Source organism: Macaca nemestrina, chromosome 14 (genome assembly GCF_043159975.1).
Source record: "Macaca nemestrina isolate mMacNem1 chromosome 14, mMacNem.hap1, whole genome shotgun sequence".
NCBI lineage: Eukaryota > Metazoa > Chordata > Mammalia > Primates > Cercopithecidae > Macaca > Macaca nemestrina.
In genome coordinates, this window is record NC_092138.1 from 2,457,411 (window position 1) to 2,484,071 (window position 26,661).

General features: G+C 39.7%; 1 protein-coding gene across 2 annotated transcripts in view; it reads right to left on the reverse strand.

The window, feature by feature from the left end:
• Nucleotides 1–1,012: 1,012 nt before the first annotated feature.
• LOC105498991 (ankyrin repeat domain-containing protein 18B-like) overlaps nucleotides 1,013–26,661 on the reverse strand; it is a 71,779-nt gene continuing 46,130 nt past the window's right edge. The window contains exons 12-21 of one of the 2 annotated variants that reach the window (XM_071077486.1): nucleotides 25,517–25,626; nucleotides 23,142–23,271; nucleotides 14,963–15,244; nucleotides 13,844–14,055; nucleotides 12,254–12,476; nucleotides 8,801–8,846; nucleotides 7,579–7,632; nucleotides 6,746–6,801; nucleotides 5,004–5,176; nucleotides 1,013–4,850 (exon numbers count right to left, since the gene is read on the reverse strand). In XM_071077486.1, the coding sequence (XP_070933587.1) occupies nucleotides 6,791–6,801; nucleotides 7,579–7,632; nucleotides 8,801–8,846; nucleotides 12,254–12,476; nucleotides 13,844–14,055; nucleotides 14,963–15,244; nucleotides 23,142–23,271; nucleotides 25,517–25,626 (1,068 nt within the window). In that variant the 3' untranslated portion in view covers nucleotides 1,013–4,850; nucleotides 5,004–5,176; nucleotides 6,746–6,790. Of the gene's footprint in view, nucleotides 4,851–5,003; nucleotides 5,177–6,745; nucleotides 6,802–7,513; nucleotides 7,633–8,800; nucleotides 8,847–12,253; nucleotides 12,477–13,843; nucleotides 14,056–14,962; nucleotides 15,245–23,141; nucleotides 23,272–25,516; nucleotides 25,627–26,661 lie in introns of those variants that run through there. The other variant, XM_071077485.1, reaches the window with a different exon arrangement.

Consider the following 26,661-nt stretch of genomic DNA (forward strand, 5'->3'; position numbering starts at 1 on the left):
CCCAAGTTCATAGTTTCACAGATCTCCAGGGCAGGGTCATGGTGCAGCCACATTCTTTGCTAAGGCCAATCAAATGTAACCTTGGCTCCTGTTCACAGGAAATTCCTCATTTTCATCTGAGACCTTTTAAATCCGGCCTTCACTGTCCATCCTTCTGTCAACCTTCTCATCACAAGTATTTAACAATTCTTTTCAGTGGTCCAAACTTTTCCTCATCTTGCTGTGTTCTAAGTGTTCCCAACTTTCCCGACTTCTGTCTTTTACCCACTTCTGAACCTGCGTCTACATTCTCAGCTATCTTTGTCACAGCCTGGTAATGTGTAAAAGAAGAAAAGTCCATTTTCAGGGGAAAATTCACGAAGGCTTCAGATATTTTCATGAAAAGAAGCTGAGTGCTGGTTGCCAGGACAATGGGGAAAAGGCCTTGAAGGCATTTCATAAATCCACTTCACAGCACTAATTTTGTGTATAATCATAAAGAAGAGAGGTTTAATTGGCTTACTGTTCTGCAGACTGTAAAGGAAGCATAGTGGCTTCTGCTTCTAGGAGGACTCAGGAAGCCTCCCAATCATACCAGAAGGCCAAGGGGCACAGAGATGCTTCATATGGCAGGAGTAGGGGCAAGACTGAGAGAGGAAAGAGGTCCCATACCCTGTTATACAACAAGATCTCATGAGAACTCAGTATCACAAGGTCAGCATTAAGAAGACGGTGCTTAACCACTGGTGAAGGATCCACCCCACCAACCTCACTTCCACCACCCACTGTTTCCAGGCAGAAGCCCGCTGCACAGGCAGAGCCAGATTCATAGACCAAACAACAGCTTGCACCCTCACTATGGAAAAGCTACAGGCACTCAACACTAGCCCAGTCCATGAGAGCAACTGTGGGGACTAAAACCTGCAAAGTCACAGGTGCACTGCCCTAGAAGTTTTCCATGAGGCCGTGCCTCGGAAGCAGGCAACTCCCCACTCCCACTACACCCCACCCTTCCACCACCCTACAGCCAGCCTACTCCTCTCCACCCTACCCACCTCTTTTTCCTTCCACCCCTACCCACCTTCCATCCATGATTAAATCACTCCCACCAGGCCCTCATCCTTCTGTCATTCTCTAATCCCTCCAAACCATCCCAATCTCTGTTTGCTACCCACTTTCAACCTGCTTCTACTTTTTCAGGTATCTCTATAGCAGGTTGGCTATGTAGCAATAACACAAAACCTGATTTAAGGGGGAACATTCAAGAAGACTTCAGAAATTTGCATATAAAGAAGTCCTGTGCTAATAGCCAAGACAAATGGAAAAAGGCCTTGAAGATATTTCACAGCTCCTCTCTGCAGTTCTAATTTTCTGTATTATCATAAATAAAAGAGGTTTAACTGACTCGGGATTCTGCAGGCTGTGAAGGAAGCATAGTGTCTTTTGTTTCTGGGAGGAGTCAGGAAGCCTCCTAATTATACCAGAAGGCCAAGGGACAATGAGCTGTCTCCCATGGCAGTAGGAGCAAGACAGAGTGAGGGAAGAGGTTCCACAGCCTGTTAAACAGCCAGATCACATGAGAACTCACTCACTGTCAAGAGGACAGCATCAAGGGGATGGTCCTTTATCATTTGTGAAGGATCTACCCGCACCATTTTATGACTAAATCTTTTTCCACCTAGGCCCTGCCTCTAACATTAGGGAGTATAATTCCACATGGGTTTTTGTAGGGACACAGAGACAAACCATATTATTCTGTCCCTGACCCTACAAATGTCATGTCCTTTTCACATTGTAAAATACAATCATGCCTTGCCAGCATGAGTCTTAACTCATTTAAGCATTAACTCGTTTCAGCATTAACTCAAACTTACAAAGTCCAAAGTCTCATCTGAGTCAAGGCTACAGCCTCTTTTCCCTATGAGCCTCTGAAATAAAAAGCAAGTTCACTGCTTCTAAGGTACAATGATGGTACAGGCATTGTGTAAGCTTTCCATATCCAAAAGGAAGACATTTTCCAGAAAGCTTCTTATTTCTATCTGAGGCCTCCTCAGCCTGGCCTTCACTGTCCATATTTCTGTCAGGATTTTTGTCACAACCATTTAACCAGTCTCTAAGATGGTCCAAACATTTTCTCATCTATCTGTCTTCTTCTGAGCCTCCAAACTCTTCCAACCTCTGTCCATTGCCTAGTTCCAAAACTGCTTCCACATTTTTAGGTATCTTTATAGCAATGCTCCAGTCCTCATTTGCCATTTTCTGTATGATTTATTTTGAAAAAGAGGTTTAATTAGCTCATGGTTCTGCAGGGTGGACAGGAAGCACAGTGGCTTCTGCTTCTGGGAAATCTCAGAAACCTTTCAATCTTCGTGCAAGGAAAAGAGTGAGTTGTCTCACACGGCAAGAGGAAAACACACAGAGTAGGAACATGACACAGAGTTTTCAATGAACAGGTCTCATGAGAAGTCACTCATAATTGTGAGGACAGTAGCAACGGGATGCTGCTAAACCATTCATGAGAACTTTGCCTTCAGGATTCAATCACCTTAGACCAGGATCCACCTTCCACATTAGGAAATATAATTCAACAAGAGATTTGGTGGGGACACATACTTGAATTGCATCATCAATCTTTGAATATAAAGACATCCACAGCAGGCTTTATCCAGCCAGCTTCTTTGAGACTCTTCACAGGGTTTGAGGTCTACAGCATATAAACTAAAATATTCACACTTCAAAAGCAATAAAATAAGTGGTATCATTCTTCCAAAAATTACAATGGTAGTGTAGGCATTCATAGCCTGATTTAGTTCATGTTTGCTGCTCTTTCTATTCTATCACCATATTAACTCTTTCCTACACAATTCTGTATTCGGCTGAGTTTCAGTTGAGAACAAAACCATCCTTGTCCTACCACCAATAGCTGGCACTAGCTCTTTGCTAGTGTTATTATTCTGCTATAGAAACTATCCTTGAACTGGAAACAGTCCACAAAGGAGTATCTAGTCATTCAACACTATCAATTCCTGGGTGACTTTTTGAAAAACTAGTATCTCTTGTTGCAAGAAATACTGCATCTGCGAGTCCATGTCTCTCATTTGAATTGGATGGAAGCAGTGAATTTCAGCCAAAGTGGCCACAAAAATCCTGTTCCTGTGATTCTGGCGTCATCAGCCTCTGCACCTCTGTCTTCCCTTCTGCCACATGTTGCCTGCTCTGCATGACTTTGGTAAGAGCTTCCTTGTGTATACGGATGATGTCCAGGATTTTGGTCTGGTGTCCCTGAGACAGCACTAACAGGTCCATGACTGGGTCCAGGTCCTGCCTGGGCTGATTGGCAAAGAGCCAATCAGTGTTGAAGGCATCTCTGGTGAAGTGATGGCCTGCTCCAGCTCCAAGACCTGGCCGAGGCTGAAGAACTGGCCACCTTCTGATGCTCTTTCTTAAAGCCCATCACCATCACCTGCTTGCATGTCAACTCATTGGCTGTGAAGTTGAGCTGAGTGCCCTGTTGTCCATCTTCCTGGTAAAGCACTCAAAGCCATCAATCTTGCTCTCTCACTTCTAAAGGTTGAGCCCACCTTGGAGGTGGGCTCAGCGTCAGGAAGAAGCTGGAATTCACCATCTCATCCTTCTCAGCCTTCCTCTTGCCCTGTCTCCAGGCTGTCTCTTCAGCACTGGTGGGGCACATCAGGAAGTGATGGAAGATGTGGCACAGTGCCCGCACCCAGAAGCTGGCTGTGTGGTTCACCCACCAGACTGGGCCCTTTCTGTACTTGAGCATAGAGTCCTCCTCAAGATGGCCTGTGGTCTGCCTCTTGGCACCAAAGAAGCCCACAGTGCTGTAGGAGCCCTGATGCATGGACCGGAGCCCCAAGGGCAGCGCACACCCTGCTCCTGAGCCTGCTGCTCATTTTCTCTATGTGGCTCCATTTGTAGCATAGTTGTTGCACTGAGGCCTGTGCATGCCAGGCAAGGCCAAGCTGGCTTAAAGAGCAACCAGCCACCTCTGCAAGGGTGTGCCAGGAGCAGGTAGATCAGCCACCAACCTCACTCGCTGCCCTCAGGGTAAATCAGTTATTCCTCCCTGGAGGTAGGGCCTCAGTGCCATCTGCTTTTCCTCAGGCCTCCACTCCATCAGCCATCAGGTGGCAGCTACTCAGGCTGTGGGAACCTGGCCACCCCTGCTTCCTTAAGGGGGTGAGGTTGGTGGCTGGTCCACCTTCTCCAGGCATACCCTTGCAAAGGTGGCTGGTTTCTCTTTGAGCCAGCTTGGCCTTGCCTGGCATGCACAGGCCCTGGGTACTGACAGGCTGCTCTGAGTAAGCTTGTCCTGTCTTGGGCCAAATTCTAAGTCTGGCCAGGGCCATAGAAGGCTGAGTCCCCTGGGTGGTAATCCTGGTTGCTGCTGGGGGCCCATGGTGCCCTTCGCCTCCCAGGGCACAAGATGAGGCCCGACTGGGCCAGGACCCTTTAGGTATGGATCTTATTCCCCAGGAGGGGGCCTCTCTCCCACAGGTTGGGTGAGAAGATGTATGGCATGCTGCTGGCTGCCAGGGTTGTCGGGATGCCACGTTCACCTTTCCCTCCAGGGACCTCAAAGTGACGAGCTTCCCCTTTGAGAACGACTTCCCAAGGCCCAGGTGCCATCTGGGGCTGCAGGGCAGCTGTCCGCATGCTGCCCTGGCTTCTTCCATGTTGTGCTCATCACTACCCATCAAGGGGAGTCAGATGCAGCCACCATGCAGGGCAGTTTTCTCTGGATCTGCTTCTTGGCTATCATGGAGCCAGACTGGGCCTGGTGATAGGGCCCTGATGGGGTTGTCCTGGTGGTCCTTCGGGGGGGCCAGAGGAGATGCAGAATGGAATTGCTGTGAGGATAAATAAGATGACTGTCAGCACAGAACAGGCACCTGGTGAGTGCTCAGGGATTACCCTCAGTAGCTGCCCAGAGGCCAAAACCACCCACCTGATAGCGACTGTCCCTAAGCCAGGAGGAAGAGAACAGAGCAGGTTCCACTCACCTGAGTCTGATCAGTCAGCTGTGCTGAGATGTGCCTTTCACCTAGAAAAGAGTCCTTCACGCAGAGCCACTCACGGATACTGCTGTGTGTCTCTAACTGCTCCACAACACAGAGGCAATGGGGGCTCAGCAACAGTGACATCGTGGGGTGACACAACCCACCACAACTGGAGCCTGCTTGGGTCAAGAGGGCCCAGAGTCAGTGTCCTCTATCCACTGAACTGACATGTGTGCATGCAATGTGTTTGTGCATCTGTGTGTGTGTGTACATATGGGTGTGTTTGTTTGTCTTGCTTCTCTGGGCCAGGTCCTCATCACTGTCACCACCAGGGCGCAGGGCCAGCATTACAGCCTCCACAGGTGCTCCCCAATCTCTGCCCTCCCCACGGAAGGTGGTCCTGGGAATGCAGACAGAGGAGGGGTGCCAGACAGAGCAGAAAGGGCTGGCACCCTCTCTAGGTGGAACCCAGGTCAAGTGTAAAGTTCTAGGTCTGTCAAGCAGTGTGGATTCAACATATCTTCTCATGTACTCTTTCTAGCAACCCTCCAAGGTGCCCTGACCCAGCTTCCCTACAGATGGAGGCAAGGAGGATCCACAGACAAACCCCTTGCCTAAGGTCACACAGCGGCCAATTGGCCAGGTTCCTACTGACCAGGCACCCTTAACCAGGTACCCACTGACGAGGCCCCTAATGACCACTCCTCCATTGACCAGGTCCCACTGACCAAGTCCACACTGATCATGTCTCCATAACCAGGCCCCCATTAATAGGCCTCATGGACCAGACCCCACTGACCAATTTCCCACTAACTTGGTTCCCACTGACAAGACCACAATTTACCAGGTTGCTGCTAACCCCACCTCCACTGAACAATTCTCCATGGATCAGTCCCTAGCTGACCGAGCCCCCTCTGACCAGGCCCTCACTGACCAGGCTTCAAGTCACTAAGGCCCCACACTGACCATGCCCCTAGTATACTGAATAGACCCCATCAATTGTTTACGTTCCAGCAGTTCAGGTTCCATGAATAAGGCCACCACTGACCAGGTCCCCACTGACTAGGCTTCCAATGACTAGGTCACCAGGTTCCCACTGGTAAGGCCTTCACTAAGGAAGCTGCCACTAACCTGGTCCCTGCTGATCAGGTCCCAACTGACCAGGTCCTGATGACCAGGTCATCTCTGACCATGGTCCACTGATGAGGTCCTTGAGCAGCTGTGTTCAAAGTCTCATTACAATGCCCCCATCAGCCCACAGACCCTCCCGCCCTGTATGTGTGCCCAGAGGTCAGGCACTGGGGGTTTTCTTGGGCCCCAAGGCCTCTCCTCCAAGACACAGGGAGAGACAGTCAGCCTCAGGCTCCAGGTGCCCAGCTTCATATTCACCCCCCAAGGCACTCTGGGTCCATCTCAAAGGAGACAGTGAGGTGGCCTGGCACTGCCTGGACACGCCACCTATCCTATTCCAGAGTGTCAGAGTGCGAGGAAGGGAGAGACATCTGGCAGAGGAGACACCCTGTGCTGCTGGGTCTCCCAGGGCCCATCTCACAGAGCCCCAATCTAGAGACACAGCACAGAGGCTGCAGGGAGACTAATCCAGAACCCTTGAGGCTGAGCCAGGGACCACGTCAGGACTGTCCCCAGATAGCCAGAAGGCCCTCTGCTAGTTTCTTGGTACCTCAGTGGATGTAGCAACAGTTCTTCTGTTGGGGACTAGTGAGTGCATGCTGGGGAAGACTCACCTGTGCTTCCTCGGTGGCTCCAACTCTGCTTCTAAGAAAAATTACTCATTCTAGGGCTGAGGCAGAGAAAATACAAGATTAGTTTAGAACATCTCATGCCAGAAAGTAAAAAAGTGCTGACAGAGTAACGGGGACAAATAAGAAGGACATAAAGTCAGCTTGAAATGTCTACTCCTGGCCTAATCTTGGGGAATTGGAGCACCAGAATCATGAGCTTTCCTTTCTCCTTTATTTACTCGTTTTATTTCTCCATGTAGAACGAAGAAGAGAATAAGAAAATAATCATCTGGCAACCATCACAGTAATACTTGTTCAAAGACAAGTCATCAATGAAATGCTAAATCTAGTGGGTTTTGAGGAGTAACCAGTGTTTACAGAGCCTCAAAGTATCTCCACACAAAATACTGTTGAACTACAAAAAGAAAATCATAACATTAGTATGGATGAACCTGGCAGGTACTCCTTAAGTCTCCTACTATATGTAGTAATAAAAACTGTAAAATGAAAATAAGCCTTTGATGACCTTTACTAAAGTATCAGTGATGACTTGGTTGTTTGGCTGTTTAAACAACTGACATTTGGGCAATTTGAGTATGCCAAACTCAATGGATCATTTGCAAGATCCACTTAAAACTTAAGGCGGCGAAGAAACATCATTTAAAATACCATAAAAATTTTCATCATACATATGATATGAAAATGTTATATATTTATGAAAAACAATTAAAATTTCATGTAAATGGCCCAGTGATAAAGTTTTATGATCTTTTAAATCACACAACTTTTCTTTAAGATTTTCTGGTTAAATATCCTCTTCATTAGATGTGGCTTACCAGTGGATTCTAGAGAAGAAAGTAGACCGGAGCAAGTGCCCAACACATCAAAAGCTGGAAAGAAAAAGAAAGAATTATGTTCTTTACCTAAAACATTTCAGTTAACCAAGTGTAACTTTAAAATGTAAAGCATTGAGAACGTTATCAGCGTTAATAAGAATGAGGAATATGTATGTACAATTATAATACAAAACTACTATTAAATAATTTATACATGGCATTAATTCTAATTGTGGTTAAATATCACAGCTTTTTCATTCTTCATTCATGTACTCAACAGCCACATGCTAAGGTACTAGAACTAGCACTGGAATTACAAGATGAAGATGGCATGGTCCACCTCTCAACAGTCATATGCTATAACCTAAAAAACAGACAGGCAGGCAATGTCCATATAGAGTCACAGATACCATGACAGGTATACAGCAGGGCACTACTGGAACACACAGAAGGGACATCTATTTCACTTTTGTGTCAATATCATGGGCTTTCTGGTGGAGGAGATGCATAGGTTGATGCCTGAAGGACAAAGAAAAGCTTGCCAGAAAGAGGAAAGAGGCGAAGGCAAAGAGCCTGATGTGAGAAAGAGCCCTGCAGAGTTCTACTCCGTCCACTTTGGTGCTAGAGCAAAGGGCAGAGTGCGGTAAGTGGCAAGAGACAAGGCTGAGTAACTAGACAATTACATTGACATGGGTGTTTTTATTTCATGGTGAAAATTTTAGAACTTTTCCTGAGAACAGATGTAAGACAAGTCAATGACACAGTAAACGACAGGAGGTTTAAAATGCCACCTGTCAAGTGGCTGCTTATGAAGGGTTATTGCTCAGCTAAGTATTTCTAAGTGAGTCTGAGGTCTGTTGGCCTTCAGTCTGTACCAAAACCCTGAGAACCTGACGATGCCTTTGTTTTCTGAGAATCATTTCGGTGTGCTGGCTGACAGTTCCATGAGGATGGCAAAAGTGAAGAAATTGTAGAGCCAGTGAAAAAGAGATGGATACACTTCTTGGGAATTTTTTAAGGTATGTAACATGATGAATTAACAGTGCATAAGTATACTCTTCACTGTGAAAGTTTTTATTTTCACATCTTTCATTAGATGTGTGTAAGAAAAAGATACTGTACATAGTATCTACTAACCCACAATGAAAAGGAATGCCATTTGCTATTTACACTTTATTACTAAAATAAACCTAAATTTAATTAATAAATTTTGGCAACATACTTTTCTTTGTTTCTCTAATTATTTGTTCTACACAGTCCGGCTCCATCTAAAATAAGTTTAAAAAAAATGTTTAAGTTAAACAGGAGACATTATCATGAGAATAAGATATCACTTACAAAATGTGGCCTTTAGAATTTTTAGTGACTAGACATAACATAAGTTTGCTTAGATAGAAAAATAATCACATAAGTAAAATTTCTACTTATTTTAAGTTTAGATAATAGAGGCTGTATCTGTGTAATGCTATTTAGAGTAATCTGACAAAAATAGATAATATTGGTCTATTGGATATACATAATTTTAGAAAGGCTGGTCACGGCGGCTCACACCTGTAATCCCAGCACTTTTGGAGGCAAAGGTGGGCAGATCACAAGGTCAAGAGATCGAGACCATCCTGGCCAACATGGTGAAACCCTGTCTCTACTAAAAATACAAAAATTAGCTGGGCATGTTGGCGCATGCCTGTAGTCCCAGCTACTCAGGCGGCTGAGGCAGGAAAATCACTCAAAGTCAGGAGGCGTAGATTGCAGTGAGCTGAGATTGTGCCACTGCACTCCAGTCTAGTGACAGAGTGAGACTCGGATAAAAAGAAAAAAAAGGTTAAACAATTACAGTCATATTTTGCAATGAATGCATTGCTTTGAAATTCTTAGCAAAACTCTGCCCTTTATAAAAAGTTTAATCATTTTTTACATCAATAAATTTTTTCTTAAAAAGAAATTTCTATTCTCTACTTATAGAAAAAATATTTTTATAGTACATTTTTCTTTTATTTTCTAGTTTGTATTCTAAATTAAAGTGGAACCTGTGTAAGTTTATTCCAAAGGTATATTGAGGGATGCTGAGGTTTAGAGTACAAGTGAACCCATCACACAGGTAGTGAGCATAGGACCCAAGAAGTAGTTTTTCAATCCTGGCCCACTCTGTGCCTTCCCGTTCTTATTTCCCAGTGTCTACTGTTCCCATGTTCACGCCAACGTACACCTAATGTGTAGCTCCCACATGTGAGTGAAAACAAGATATTTGGTTTCTGTTTCTGCATTAGTTTGCTTAAGAGAGTGGATTACAACTGTATCCATGTTGCTGCAAAGGACCTGATTTTGTTCTTTTCATGGCTGCATAGTATTCCATGGTATATATGGAATTTTCCAATCTACCTTGGATTTTCAATCTATGTTGGGTGCACCTGGATTGACTCCATGTCTTTCTATTGTGAACAGTGCTGCAATGAACATACATGTGCATGCATCTTTTTGTTACAATGATTTATTTTCCTTCAGGTATACCCCTAGTATAGTAATGGGGTTGCTGTGGGTGGGATTACAAGTGCCTGCCACCATGCCTGGCTAATTTTTGTAGTTTTAGGAGAGACGGGGTTTCCTCATGTTGGCTAGGCTGGTCTCCAACTCCTGGCCTCAGGTGATCCACCTGCTTTGGCCTCCCGAAATGCTGGGATTACAGGTGTGAGCGACCGCACCTGGCCAAGCGCAAAGCTTTTAACAGAAAAATGGAAATGAACCTTTCAGTGTTTTGTTTATTTAATTCATAAAATGCACTTATTTTGGATTCTATTAAATAATAAATATCTATATGTGGTTAAGTGTTTGGTTGCCAGTCATTAGTCATTCACTTGTGATTATGGGTGGGAAGAGTTATGTTGATCCTTCTTAGTTCTTAATTTCCAAACTGCTCTCCATAGTAGCTGAATTAATTTACATTGCCACCAACAGTGTGTAAGTATTTCCTTTTCTATACAGCCTCCCTAACATCTGATTTTTTTGTTTGTTTGTTTGTTTTTGCTTTTTAACAGAAGTTATTCTGACTGATGTGAGATGGTTTCTCATTGATGTTTTGCTTGGCATTTCTCTGAGGATTAGCAACGGTAAGCATTTGTTAACATGTTTGTTAGCCACTTCTATGTGTTCTTTTGAAAAGTGTCTGTTCATGTCATTTGCTCATGTTTAATGGGGTTATTTATTTTTTGCTAGTTGATTTGTTTAGTTTCCTTATGGATTCTGAATAACAGGCCTTTGCTGTGTGCATTGTGAGTGAATATTTTCTTCCATTCTTTAGGCTGTCTGTTTAATTAATCCCTTGATAGTTTCTCATGCTGTGCAGAAGCTCTTTAGCTTAATTAGATCAAACTTGTCAATTTTTGTTATTCTTGCAATTGCTTTTGAGGACCTAGCCATAAATTAAGTGACAAGTGCAATATCCAGAAGAGTGTTTCCTAAGTTTTCTTCCAGGATTTTTCTAGTCAGAGGATGTACTCTTAGGTAAGAAAAGTCAAAGTCTTTTTTTTTTTTTTGAGATGGAGTCTCCCTCTATCACCCAGGCTGTAGTGCAGTGGCATGATCTTGGCTCACTGCAACCTCTGCCTCATGGGTTCAAGTAATTCTTCTGTCTCAGCGTCCTGAGTAGCTGGGATTACAAGTGCTTGCCACCACGCCTGGCTAATTTTTGTATTTTTATAGAGACGGGGTTTCATCATGTTGGCCAGGCTGGTCTTAAACTCCTGACCTCAGGTGATCCACCTGCCTTGGCCTCCCAAAATGCTGGGATTATAGGCATGAGCCACTGCACCTGGCTAAGCACAAAGCTTTTAACAGAAAAATGGAAATGAACCTTTTAGTGTTCTGTTTATTTAATTCATAAAATGCACTTATTTTGGATTCTATTAAATAATAAATATCTGTATGTGGTTAAGTGTTTGGTTGCCAGTCATTCACTTGTGATTATGAGTGGGAAGAGTTAAGATGGTGCAAAGAAACTTTAAAAGTGGTATAGGCTGGGTACAGAGGCTCACCCTGTAATCCCAGCACTTTGGGAAGCTGAGGCAGTTGGATCACAAGGTCAGGAGGAGTTTGAGATCAGCCTGACCAATATGGTGAAATCCCATCTCTACTAAAAATACAAAAATTAGCCAGGTGTTGTGGCAGGCACCTGTAGTCCCAGCTACTCGGGAGGCTGAGGCAGGAGAATCACTTGAACCTGGCAGGCAGAGGTTGCAATGAGCTGAGATCGCGCCACTGCACTCTAGCCTAGGCAACAGAGCAAGACTCCATCTCAAAAAGAAAAGAAAAGAAAAAAACATGATATGAACCACAGAGAAACTACAATCAAAGACAAAGAATCTCAAAGTATACTGTCAGTTTTTAGGCAATAACATGCATTTTCTAAAACCTAACTTAAATGCAGCTTTTAAAGAAATTTTAAATGTGTCAGTTTAGTCACATTTATTGAACAAAGTTAGCAATGGGTATCTCTTGAAAATGAGAGCTCCAGGGAATTAAAAAATGTAAAGTTCCCATTTCCTTTCTGTGTTAACACAGCTAATTATAATCTTTACTTAACATGCATAAGTCAACAGAACAGCTTAGTATTTCACCAAATTATAAACAAGAATTATATCAAAGAAATGAAAGCCAAAAGAGAAACGGTCATATAACTAACCTCAGTCAAGGAGTTCTTGCAGTTATTTGAAGTCTGTGGGTTTGAAGTAGGAATTCTTATGGGCGTTTTGGGAATATATTTTCTGTTGAGTCCTGTACTATTAAGATTTTCAGCACAAGGTAACTCTGGGTGTGGCCTCGTAGGAAGAGTGCTGAGAAAATATTTCATCCGCTCTTTCTCCATAAGGAGCTTGGTGTTGATTATTGCTATTTTCTTATTCGATCTGTAAAGATAGCAAAGACAAATGCTTAGTATTTCATTTTTCCTTGAATGATTCTTAATGACTTGCATTTTTTAAAAAGTTGCCCTGAGAGTAAACCAAATTACCCACTCAACAGTGTTTTCACACCAAAGATGTGTGAGAGCCTACCTCTTGTAAGCAATTGTAATTTTAAAATTATTCTAAATAAGTATATGTGTTTCTAAGGTGATTTCTACTGAACAAGGAGTTCAAAGGAGGGAAAAGAAATGGCTATCACTGATGTACGGCTCAACAGGTAACCTAGCTGCCTTCTAAAATAGCTCTACTTGTAAGATTCTACAGATTCCATAGAAATATTTGTATTTAAAGGGTAATATGTGGGACAATGAATATGTTAATTTGCTTGACTATAAGAATGACTTCACTATAAATAATTATACCAAACATCATGTTGTACTCCTTAAAGAATGTAGATTAAGAAAACTAAAATGAACAAAAATAATCTAGAAATACTTGTGTTTAGTAAACCAGTTTCAGGTTTCACCCTTGTACATTTCACCCGTGATCTAAGAACAATTGAGTATTTGGCACTGAGGAATAACTCAGAGCAACAACTCCTGGGGGAGAACCAGATTGGTTGGTTGGTGATCAAAGAGAACTAAAGCATCTCTGAAGGCAATTAGCCCCCAGCACTGTGACCAAGGCACTGTAGGTGGGGCTTGTTCTTTCTGCCTTCCACATACCCCTTTAGGCTGAACATGGTGTTTTTCTTTTAACCACCTTGTGGATTATACTTCTTTTCATTCCTGTGATAATTATTCCATATTTCACAAGGATGCCTTTCTGTAACTCCTTGAAAATGTTACACAAATAGTCTTTCTTGAGGCACCCTCTAGTGATAACACTAAAGATCACAATCAATAACAGTCCCTGCCTCAGCACCAGGATGTGCCCAGAGTAGCAGTACCACTCGACACTTTGGGTTTAGGTTATGATCTACCAAAAAATAAATTAAACTCATTAATATTTCTATTTAGGGAAATTCTGACAAGTAATTTTATAACAAGATCACTTAATTAATTATAAAGCTTCAAAAACAGTGAAAAAACCCAACAGATCAGGTTAACTACATGAGACTTTTCAGGGGAAAAAAGCCATACAAAAGCAAAAAAAAAAAAAAAAAAAGAGAGAGAGAGAATAAAGACAGCAACTATCCTTGATGAACATTTTAAAGGTAAGATTACTTACTAACATTATTTTCCAAAATTACATTATCAGATTAGCATTCACTTCCTACTGATCTCCTGAAGTCATGTCACTAAAAATTATGCTTGCAAAACAAATTAATGAGTTTAATTCGTTTTCTATGAGTGTATGTTTTGACTTACTTCATTATTTTTTTTGACATGGAATTGTTAGCTTTCAATGTTGCTGCAAAGGCTTCCTTATATTCTTCTAATTCGGTTGTAACCTCTTCATAAGCAGTTTTCATTTCGGAGAATTTACATTCCACATCTTTAAGTGTGAGTTCCTTCATATTTAGTGAAGCCGTATTATCCTTGTTTAACTGCTCTAATTGTTTTTCATACTGTGCTTGTTCCTAAAACAAATGAAAGAATACACTTTTAAAACAATTATTACCTAATTACCATGTTTGTGGTCTTTCATTTTGAGTCAGTGATTCAAAGAGCAATTTTTAATACATTAAAAAAAGAAGCTGAAACTTAACATATTTATCAGCAATATCAACAAAACTAATAACTGAATTCAGAATTAAGTCTAATTTAAATAAATTTGAAATAATAATTATGTCAGTATTAATGTAATCTAGTCATATAAAAATAATAGAATCCATTTATAATTTAAAAAAGTGAACAATGAACAACATAGCTTAAGACCAATTCAAAAGTATCACATAATTTCTAAATCACAGTTTTCTCTTATGCCAACTGGTCTTAATATTGAAATGACTCTATAGTGAGAATCATTACTTTTTTTTTTTTTTTTTTTTGAGACGGAGTCTCGCTCTGTCGCCCAGGCTGGAGTGCAGTGGCCAGATCTCAGCTCACTGCAAGCTCCGCCTCCCGGGTTCACGCCATTCTCCTGCCTCAGCCCCCCGAGTAGCTGGGACCACAGGCGCCGCCACCTCGCCCGGCTAATTTTTTGTGTTTTTAGTAGAGACGGGGTTTCACCATGTTAGCCAGGATGGTCTCGATCTCCTGACCTTGTGATCCGCCCGTCTCGGCCCCCCAAAGTGCTGGAATTACAGGCTTGAGCCACCGTGCCCGGCCGAGAATCATTACTTTGAAAGATGAATTTTGTTATAAAAATAATGGAAATTTAAATATTTAAAAGAAAAAAGATGCCACTTTTTTTCTAGAACCCTACAAAGGAAATTGCTGTAAGAGAGGCAGAGGAAACACAATATATACATATCCAAAATATAATTTGCAGTGAAACAAATGAAAGCACATTACAGATAAACTTACCTGACTTTAAAAACTAACCTGTAAATGGATTTCTTCTAATTTTTCTATTATCTGCATTGTCTTTTCATCTAGCTCCGATTTATATTCTTGTGCTTTACCAAGTTCTACCATATTGTTTTCCATATGTGTCTTAAGAGTTAATACTTCTTCTTCCAACATCTTTTTATCCTCCTCAAGTTTTTCACATTTCTCTTGTATTTTTCTCATAGATAAAAACTCTTGTTGAAGAACTTGATTGTCTTTAGCCAAATTGACACATTTTGAAGATACAGCTTCCTTCTCGGCCATAAGATCATCGAACTGCATGAATAAAATAATAGAGCTTGATAGGGAAGTAGGCTGCGAATAATCTAATACAAAACCAATAGCAAATTTTGAAATGCATTTACTTGCAATAACATGTTATCAATAATGTAGCACAGTCTTCAAATGTGAACCCTTAAATTACTCAGAATTTTAAGAGCGAAGTTAAAGCTACCATGAGTCACAAAAATACACGCTCTACTATCATCATCATTGCCACAGAACATCTGCGCTTGATCTTTTTATTTTCCCGATGATTCGTTTTTGTTCCTCCTGAAACGGCACTGAGTGGTCTCTTAGTGAAAAGTGTCCAACCCCTTCCCTCATGGCCACTCCCCAAAATTTGTCAAAAAAAGTTTCAGAGCTATCACATTGAGTTATTTAGGCCAAAGTGATCTCTTAGTGAAAAGTGTCCAATCCCTTCCCTCATGGCCACTCCCCAAAATTTGTCAAAAAAAGTTTCAGAGCTATCATATTGTTATTTAGGCCAAAGTCAATAAATGGCTCTCAGAATAAGACTTTGAAAATAATATAATACTCTAGGCTAGGCCTCGTGACTTGTGCCTGTAATCCCAGCACTTTAGGAGGCTGTGGCAGAAAGATCACTGGAGGCCAGGAATTTGAGATCAGCCAGAGCAACACAGTGAGACACTCATCTCCACAAAAAAATTTTAAAAAATTAGCCAGGCATGGTGGCTCAGGCCTGTAGACCCAGCTAGTTGGGAGCCTGAGGCAAAAGGATGGCTTGTACCCAGAGTTCAGGGCTGCAGTGAATTATGAACACATCCCTGCACTTCTGCCTGGATGACAGACAAAGACCATATCTCAAAAAACACAAAATAATGAATCCTGAAAATAAGGATTCTGATGCCATAAACCTTTCCCTAAACTGCAAATATTTCATGCTAATTTGAATTGCATTTTAAGAAGTAATGATTCTTGGGGTAAAGGCCATAGAATACGGCACCTAGAAATAAATACACATATTTACAGCCAACTGATTTTGGACTAAGATGCCAAGAACATACATTGGGGAAAGGACACCCTCTTCAAATGAATGACACTGGGAAAACTATCCATATGGAGAATGACACTAGCTTCCTATCTAACACTATATAGCGAAATAAACTCAGAATCAATTGAAGACTGAAATGTAAGGCCCAAAATTATCAAACTACTATAAGTAAACATAGGGAAAATGCTTCAGGACATTAGTCTGCACAAAGATTTATATGGGTAAGACATCAGAAGCACAGGCAAAAAACAAACGATAGACAAACAGTACTACAACTGAGTGAAGTGAAAACCTATAGAATGGAAGAAAATATTTTCAAGTTTTTCAGCTAATAAAAGACAAATATCCAAAATAAACAAGGAACTCAAATACCCTGAGAGTAAAAACAATAAACTGAGTTCAAAATTGGGCAAAAGATGTGGTTAGATATTTCTTCTTTTTTAAGAAAGAAAAAAAGAAATACAAATGGCCAATAAATACATTTAAAAATGTTCAGTGTCATTAATCATTAGAGAATCAAACCTACAATGTGATATAATCTTGCTCCATTTAGAATAATTGGCTATCGAGGAAAAGACAAAAAAAAAAAATAACAAACGCTGGTGAGGTTTCAGAGAACAGTAAACTCTTACATGGTGTTGGTGGGAAGGTAAATTAGTGAAGCCACTTAGAAAACAACATGAGGTTTTCTCAAAAAACTAATAATGGAACTGTCGAGGGATCCAGCAACCCCACTACTGGGTATTCAGGCAATAGAAAAGAAAACAATAGATCGAAAGGATACCTGTCCTCATAAGTTTATTGTAGCACTATTCACAACAGCTAATGTATAAAATCAACCTTCATGTCCATCAACAAATGAATGGACAAAAAATTGTGGTACACATGCACAATGGAATATTATACACCATATAAAAAATGAAATCCTTTTATTTGTGGCCATGTGGATCAGTCTGGAGTATGTTACGTTAAGTGCAGACACAGAAAGATAAATACTGTACATTCGCACTCATGTGTAGGAGCTAAAGAAAAATTGAGGGCTGGGCGACACGGCTGATGCCTGTAATTTCCTAGCACTCTGAAAGACCAAGGCAGGAGAATCACTGGACACCAAAAGCTCCAGAGCAGCCTGAGCAACACAGAGAGACATCTCTACAAAGTGAAAAATCAGACAGGTGCAATGGTGCGTGTCCACAATCCCAGCTACTCAGGAGGCTGAGGTGGGAGGATCACATGAGCCCAAGAGTTTGAGGCTGCAGTGAGCTATGATCAAATCACTGTCTCTGGTCTGGGTGACTACAGTTGCCTGGAGAGCAGAGGACACTAGCAAGACCATGTCTCTTAACAACAGCAAAAAAGCTCACAGAAGTAGGGGCGGGGAGTCTGGTTAATGGCTACAAAATCACAGTTAGATAAGAGGAATGAGTTCTGGTGGTCTGTGGCATTGTAGGGTGAATGTGGTTAACTATGATTTATTTATATTTTTAAAAAGCTAGAAGATTTTGAAAGTTCACAATTCAATGAAAAATGGTTGAAGTAGTAAATATGCTAGTTGGCTTGATCTTTACACACTATACTCCCGTATCAAAGTGTCACTTTATAGCCCATAATTATGTATATACTTGTCAATTAAAACAAAAGAGAAGCTATATTCATCCCACTAAAAGAACAGAATTTGGGCCATCCTTACTGACTTCCTTCTAATGAATAGAATGCAGTAAAAGGGATAGCATGTGGCTTCCCTATCTCAGACTGCTTTCCCTTCAAACTCAGCCCCCAGATTGTGAGAGAGATCAGACCACAGAGACAGCCTGGGAGTGCCAGCGTCAGTGTTCATGCTGCCTGCCCCAAGCAAGGTTCCAGCCAATGGCCAGCATCAACCATCAAACGCATGGGTGAGCAAAGCTTCAGATGATGCCATTTCCCCAAATGATCAGCTGTTCCTAGGGAAGCTGAGGGGAGCAGAGACAAGCTGTCCTGGCCAACCTTTTCCCAAACCACAGGTTGATGAACAAAATTAATGTTTTTCTGTTAAGCTAAAAATCTCTGGGTAATTGTTAGAAAAATACGTTTTAAAAAGAGACAACAGGAAACGTAACTTATGCAGCAGAAAAGAGTCTCCTTTAAAGTAGGATCTAATAAATGTTGAGATTAATTTATTGATGACAAACATTATTGAGAAGCAGCAGATAACCAGGAGAGATACATAAGCAGATGAAGAGGAACTTTTCCTAAAACTCCTTTCAATTACGAACTCTGATAACAAGGCAAGGGTGTCTCCTTACAATTTCCCCTCAACTCACGAAATAAGACTGCGAAGCAAGAAGACATATGATTTGAAAAACAACTAGAAATACTTGGTTACATAACCAAAATCAGACATTTACCTGATTTCAATTAATGAAAATTCTAAAAGAAGCAGCTTTGAGTATTTATTAATCAATCTAGTATTCAATTTTCATTTTCCTTTTTCTCAATGAGGCAATAAGAACATTATGGAATGATTTTTAGTCTTCACAGAAGTAATATAAACATAGTGTGCTTTGAGTGTTAAGACATCAAATGCAGTTTCTCCTTTACTCCAGGCTTGTTGTATGGAGAAGTTAAGATCGTCTGCTCTCTATGTTACACCACAATGCTTCTCTATAGCACAAAACTTGCCTCTGAAATTTTGAAATTCAAAATACTAATCTACTATTTGTCTCTGATAAATTGCCTGAATATTACCTGATTTTTAACTGCTGCACTCCTAAAACTTTTTCTTGGAATGAGCTAAACTTTTTATTCCAAGAATCGTCCACTGAGCTGGAAAGCAGAGCTGTGCATCTCTGTTTCAGGAAAAGGAGGTTTATGCAGGAAACTGTGGTTTCTGAGAATGCAAGATCTGCACCAAAAAAAGGATTAGCCACAGTGCTACTCAAGAGAACCAGCTACCACATGGCAAGAGGATCTGCGAACTGGAAGATGATGACTTCACTTGGTTTCCACTGAGGAAAGCTGGCAGCTCAGACTTAAACTTCTCCTTCCTGGATGGTAAACATCTGTGGATGATTCTATGAATTATAATGAGTTAGCAAAACATAATGCACTAAATAGTAGACTATGTCAGCAGATCCTGTGACCAAAATTTACTGAAAATGAAACTATAGAGGGAGGCACTGGATAAGAGACTGAAGGTTTGAATGAAGAAAAAAAGAAATAAAGTGTGTCTTGTAAGCCTGACTTGCCATCATGTCTTAGAGTAAGTAAGGTATAAGCTGGCCACAGACTTCTTTAAGACACAAAAGGTGAAGTAAATATTCCACTACATTTAACTTTTATTATGATATAAGACAACTGGTAACATGCAACATGCTTGGAAAAAATCTTCTCATTAAATTCGATTTGGTCCTGGTTTAAGAATAGACATAAACAAGCTAAGAATTGATAATCTAAAAATAAACTTGCACATTTACAGTCAACTGATTTTATACAAGGTTAACAAAAAAATAGAATGGGAAAAGAATAGTTTTCAACAAATGGTGTTGGAACAACTGGGTATGCATGTGAAAAATATATATATAAAGTTGGATTCTCACCAAATACCATATTTAAAAATTAACCCAAAATAAAACAGTTAACTGTAACAGCTAAAACTATAAAACTCTCAGAAGAAAATACTGATATTAATCTTTGTGACTGCATTTGGCAGTGTTTTCTTAGCTATGACTCCAAAGGAAAAATGGATTCAATGGACTTCAAAATTGAAAACCGCTATGCCTGAGAAGATAGTATCAAGAAGTGAAAACGTAAGACACTGAGTAGAAGAAAGTATTTGAAAAGCATATATCTGATAAGGGACTTACATATATAGGATATATAAAAAATGCTTGCAATTCGTAAATAACAAGATAACTCAATTTAAAAAATGGGCAAAGATTTTGAATAGATATTTCTGCAAAGAAGACATAAAGATGGATAATAAGCACATTAATAGATGCTTAATGTAATTAGTCATTAGGAAAATGTAAATCACAACCAACTTGTGGTATCACTTCACCCCACAGGATGAAACCTTCAATAAAAAAGAGAAAATAAGTGTTAGGAAAAATGCAAAGAAATTAAAACCCTTATCCAATGCTGCTGGGAAGGTAAAGGGGTGCGGCCACTTTGAAAAACAAACTGGCAGCTCCTTAAAAGGTTAAGCAAGAAGTTACCATATGACTCAGAAATTCGAGTCATAAGCATATGCTCCAGAAAAATAAAAACATATGTAAGCACAAAAACTTATACATAAATGTTTACAGCAGCATTATTAATAAGAGTCAAAAAGTGGAAAGAACCCAAGGTCCATCACCTCATGAATGGATACATAAAATGTTTGATTTATCCATACAATGGAATATTACTCAGGAGAATCTCCAACCGGGCCCACAAGTGTCTACACCGGACAAAACATCTGGTGTAGATAAGGGAACCTGCACAGGGTTTTGCCTGGACATGCCAGCAGCGGACCAGAGGCCCACATGCACCGGGGGGTTGGGGTGGAGCCACCAGGAATTCATGCCTTATGCAGAGGAGGAGCCTGGCCTCTTCAGCTCATGTGTGCTGGTCCTGGTATTCAATTGTGAGGTGGAAATCTGATTGCAGGACCCTTCTCTTTGCTGAGAGCTTTCACTTAATAAATTCTGTCCTCCTCACCCTTCAGTGTGTCCACGTGCCTAATTTTTCCTGATCATGAGAGAAGAACCCAGATTTAGCTGAATTAAGGAGCAAAAACCCTGCATCAATACCTGCTATAGCACAGATGCATCATGAAAAATTATGCTGAGTGAAATAAGCCAGTCACAGTAGACCACTTGCTTTTTATTTTAGAGGCTTATAGGCAAATCTATACAAAGAAGGTGGGTGGTTACCTAGGGCTGAGGGAGGAACAGAAAACTAGTGAATATGGCTAAATGATATGGGGTTTGTTTTTAGGGTGATGAAAATGTTCTAAAATTGATTGTAATGATGACTGCATAACTCTGAAAATACTAAAGTCAATGAATTGTATATTTTAAATGAGTGAACTGCATGGTGTGTTAATTATTTCTCAATAAACTTGTTACACCCTGAAATTTATTTGGTACTAGTGATCTGGAGACATGGGCTGCTTGGTTTCAGACCACTGGCCAGGGTTCAAGACATAAGAGAATCAACAGCATGTCTTTTGTATAGAAATATATATATATATTTCTATTATATATATTATATATATTTATTTCTATTCTATTATATATATTATATATATTATATATAATATATTCTAATATGTATTATATATATATTTTGTATAGAAATATATATATTTCTATATATAAATGGTGAGGACAGAATTTATTAAGTGAAATGAAAGCTCTCAGTAAAGAAATATATACATTAAAGTATCCTTTTTATTAGCATCAAGTCTGTAAAATTAAATGAAAAATCTTTCACCGCTTAAAGCACTGAGAGATTTATATTGAGGAGAAAGACCTTGTATTCTTTTGCCCCAATTTCTATCTAAAGGGTCTGGGAATCACACCCTTCAAACTATCAAATCTCATCAGACAGGTTTTATTAACTCTTATGACGTGGCTTACTTTCTAATGTGATTCTGGTACAGCATCACAGAGAGAAGAAGCTGAAAAAAATCAAAGTATTTTACCCCCAGATATATATATTTTTGACACATTTTGAAATGGCTGTTGCAGGACCAAGAAATTGAAATGGCCGTACAAAGCTGTCTTCTGTGGGGGAAACTGCATCTGTGAGAAGTCTTCATTAATGTAGCCCAATCTCTCCCCTTCTAGGTCTTCCCAGATCTAGGGAAGATTAACTAAGAGCCTGATGCATTTAAAGCCTGAAAAGATATTTTTACCCTCTATTTCCTCTGAGGGCTGCCAGCTATGAGGCTTTGTCTACATAATAAGAACCTTAACCTCCGTAACCACCTTATCTTAATTAAGGCCTTCCTTTCTACCTATTTCCAGTTTTAGACAACAGTTTTCTTTACCAATTGTCACCTGAAGAATCCCCAAAACCCACCTATGACTTGTTAGCCCCTCCTTTTTGATGTCCCACTTTTAGGCTGAGCCAGTGTCTGCCTTCCTCATACTGATTTGTGATTTTCCCTATACCTTCTGTCTGCTGGAAATGTACAAAACCAAACTGTAATCTGACTGTCTCATGAAACATTCTCAAGAGCTCTTGAGATTCAGTAATCCAGGGCCACTGTCACCATATTGGCTCAGAATAAACTTCCTTAAACATATTTTGGTAGAATTTGGGTTTTTCCAGCACTAATATTTCCCCAAATTACATGAGTTTTAATCCCCAATCTGATTTAAAATTACCTTATATTGGAATATAAATTATTCTATTATAAAGATACATGTATTTGTATGTTCATTGCAGCACTATTCACAATAGCAAAGACATGGAATCAACCCAGACGTCCATCAATGATAGACTGGATAAAAAAAATGTGGTATATATATACATCATGGAATACTATGGAGCCATACAAATGGATGAGATCATGCTCCTTGCAGGGACATGGATGAACTCGAAGCTGTTATCCTCAGCAAACTAACACAGGAACAAAAAACCAAACACTGCATCTTCTCACTTATAAGTAGGAGCTGAATGATGAGAACACATAGACTTGGGGTGGGGAACAACAAACACTGGGGCCTGTTTGGGTCAGGAGGGAGAGCATCAAGATTAATAGCTAACACCTGCGGGGCTTAATATCTAGGTAATGGATTGATAGGTGCAGCAAACCACCATGGCACACGTTTACCTATGTAACAAACCTGCACGTCTCACACATGTAACCTAGACCTTAAGATAAAATAATTATTTTTTAAAAATTACCTTCTGTTTTAGCTTCTTAAACAGAATATCCATTTTCAGTTGATCTGTATTTAAGTCTCCATGGCAACTGAAGTCTTCATTTCCAAATACATTTAACATATTTATTGTCATTTCTAGGCATTTCTTATATCTGCAGAAATGTACAGATTTAGTAAGTCAATTATTTGTAAAAGTAAATAATAATTGTTTAAACAGATATTATGTTATGGCATATCAAAGAAACAAAGCTATAAACTGTGCTCCTCTCAGTTTCAACTGAACATAGTTTGAAAGCATTCTATATGAAATTATAATCTTAGGTAAATAATATGCAGAACAATTTTATGGCATATATAGCAGGTAAAGTGATATTATAGCCATACAGTTTTGTTTTTTTTTTGAGATGGAATTTCACTCTTGTTGCTCAGGCTGAAGTGCAATGGCATGATCTCGGCTCACTGCAACATCTGCTTCCCGGTTTCAAGCGATTCTTCTGTCTCAGCCTCCCAAGTAGCTGGGATTACAGGCATGTGCTACCATGCCTGGCTCATTTTGTATTTTTAGTACAGATGGGGTTTCACCATGTTGGTCGGCTGGTTTCGAACTCCTGACCTCAAATGATCTACCTGCCTCAGCCTTCCAAATTGCTGGGATTACAGACCTGAGCCACCACACCTGGCCTAACCATACAGTTTTTTATAAATAAACTATTCATATCCATTTTGGTATGCTAAGATAAAATGACCTATTAGTAAACATAAACCATAACCCAGAGATGAGTAACCAAGATAAAAAATGTAAAAACACATACATGTTTGAAAAAGACACAAAAATACATTTTGATATCCGTTGACCACAGTTTATAAGAAGAAAAAAAAGTACACACAAAAAGCATCAAGGAGATCATTCAATGTAGAGAAAGAGAAGTAAGGAAACATCTTTAATATCTGAGTTGAGGAGAAAAAGAAAACAGGCAGTTTTAGAAAAAAGGAAAGGTGGAGACAGATATGTGATGATTTAAAGACTTTGAAGAAGAGATCTAGAGATCTTTACTGACATAATCCAACAAAATGAAAGAGATACAAAACCATGTAGAGAAAGACAATGACAGAAAAATGTTGAATAGAATCAGAGAACCAACTTAAGTGCTCAGTAAATAAATAGAAAACTAGCTGTGTTCAGGGCTTCAAAGACACATTCCATTTTTTAAAAATAATCTGTTATCAAAATATGAATGCCCATTTTACTCTTTTTCTTTAGGTTATACATATATTTATATATACATAATATTTATTTCTATAAAACAGAAGTTTAGTAAGATGTATACTTCATGTATACAAGGGAGGTACCCATGTAAAATGAGTAAATTTCCGTATGTTTTATATCTAAAAGAAAAAGAAAGAAGCAGAAACAAAATACAAGCTATATATCAAGATAAATTTTGATGTTAAAGAATGATACGAATAGGTCTTTAAAAAATTTGAATGCAGAAGAGAAGAATACTACGAAAGGAAGAAAACATGACCAAATACAGCAAAAATATCTTCAGAAATAAAAATTCAAACTAGATAATGAAGAGTGCACTTGACATTACATGTCCAAAGCGTTGTCATTATTGTTTTCAAAACCATTAAACAATATGTCGCCAAGTGTAGTGGCTCATGCCAACTTTGGGAGGCCAAGGCAGGTGGATCATGAGATCAGGATTTCGAAACCAGCCTGACCAACATGGGGAAACACCATCTCTACTAAAAACACAAAAATTCGCCAAGGGGGGTGGTGCACTCCTATAATCACAGCTACTCAGGAGGCTGAGGCAGGAGAATCACTTGAACCCAGGAGGTGGAGGTTGCAGTGAGCCAAGATCATGTCATTGCACTCCAGCTTGGCTGACAGAGCCAGACTCTGTCTCAAAAAATAAATAAATAAATAAATAAATGAATAAATAAATAAATAAATAAAAATAAGTGTAACATTTTGGCATTCAAAAACAATTTCAGATTGTGTTATTTCTTTTTTTCACATATTTTTAATATAAATTTTTTTCATCCCAACCTCACCCCAGCAGCTCATCTGACTTCCGCCCCCTGTTTCTCCCCTTCCATTGGACTCTGTGACACATGATCTCATCCAGAGATCTATTTTTCACCACTTATTGTGTTTTTATGTTGAAATTTGATTTTTTAATAATTCCAACAAAAAAGTCCAAGGGGTCATGGGCTCCTGCTCGTATGCCTATAAAGTTGTGCTGTCAGTTTCTGAAATGCATTTTGAAATAGAATTCGTTCATGAAAATGCTGATATAAAATAAATTTGTGTCTACGTTTTAGTCAAATAAAGATAGAATTAAACCAATTAATAAATGGTTAAAATGTTCTTCAATATGAAAACCATACCCGGTTGTCTCTTCTTCTAATTCATGATTTTTCTTTCTTATTTGATCCACATTATACTCCAGTGATATTAACTCAAAAAGGTTCCCGAATTCTTCACGTTTTCCTTCAGGCTTGAAAAAAAGTGTTTAAAATTATTTTTATAAAATCTAGAGACCTTCTTCTATCTTAAAAATATTATTTCTCATAAGTTGATGAGTAATATGTATTTAGGCAGGTGTATAAAATGCATTTTATAAACCTGATGCCAAGAAGGACAGATTTCAAAACTAGCCATTTTCTTAAAACAGCTAAAAATGATTCACACTTCCATCATTATCTTTTCTGAAGTTTAAATTACCAAAAATGTTTGTTAAAAATGAGAGTTTTTGCACATGAAATACTAAGGGTTAGTGAAATAAATTAAGAGTACTTATATTTACATTTTAGTTTTTAAAGATGCTCTAGAAACATTGTCATTAATAGTTTAAGATATTCCAAGTTAAATTACATCTTATTAAGATGATTTTTAGAAAACTCTTATCTAGTTCCCATTACATTTTTGATCCTCATCTATCTTCAGGCTGAGCTAAGTACTGTCATTCTCTGTACGTATTCACCTGTAGGTTTTAGGTGTCTTTTAACCATTTCTCTTCAAACGAAGTTTATTTTTTCTATAATAAACAAATAATAACTTTTGTCTACTTTTTGTGGCTTTTCTATTATCCTGTTTCTCCCCTTCCATTGGACTCTATGACACATGGTCTCATCCAGAGATCTATTTTTCATCACTTTTTGTACTGAAACTTGAGATAAACCAGTGTACGGCTCTTTAGAGCAAAACCTAGATAACAGACATCTGGGTTGCTTGGCAAAGGTCATGTGTAATCCTGAGTTATGAACCTGTCACAATTTAATTAATTGTTCTGCCTCTGTATCCTTGCTTTTGTACCACTGTAACTGTAAGCCTGCTTCAAGCTAGCCCACCCCCTTTTTGAAGTGTGTATAAAAGTCAAGTGCTGTCTTTGTTCTGGGCCCAGTTTGTCAGATGTTGAGTCTGCTGGGTCTGAGTGCACTCAATAAAGACATCCTCCTGTATACACCCCAAGGTCTCTCTCTGGTCCTCCTGATTCCTTAACAGCACGATCTCCACTCACCACAACCTCCAC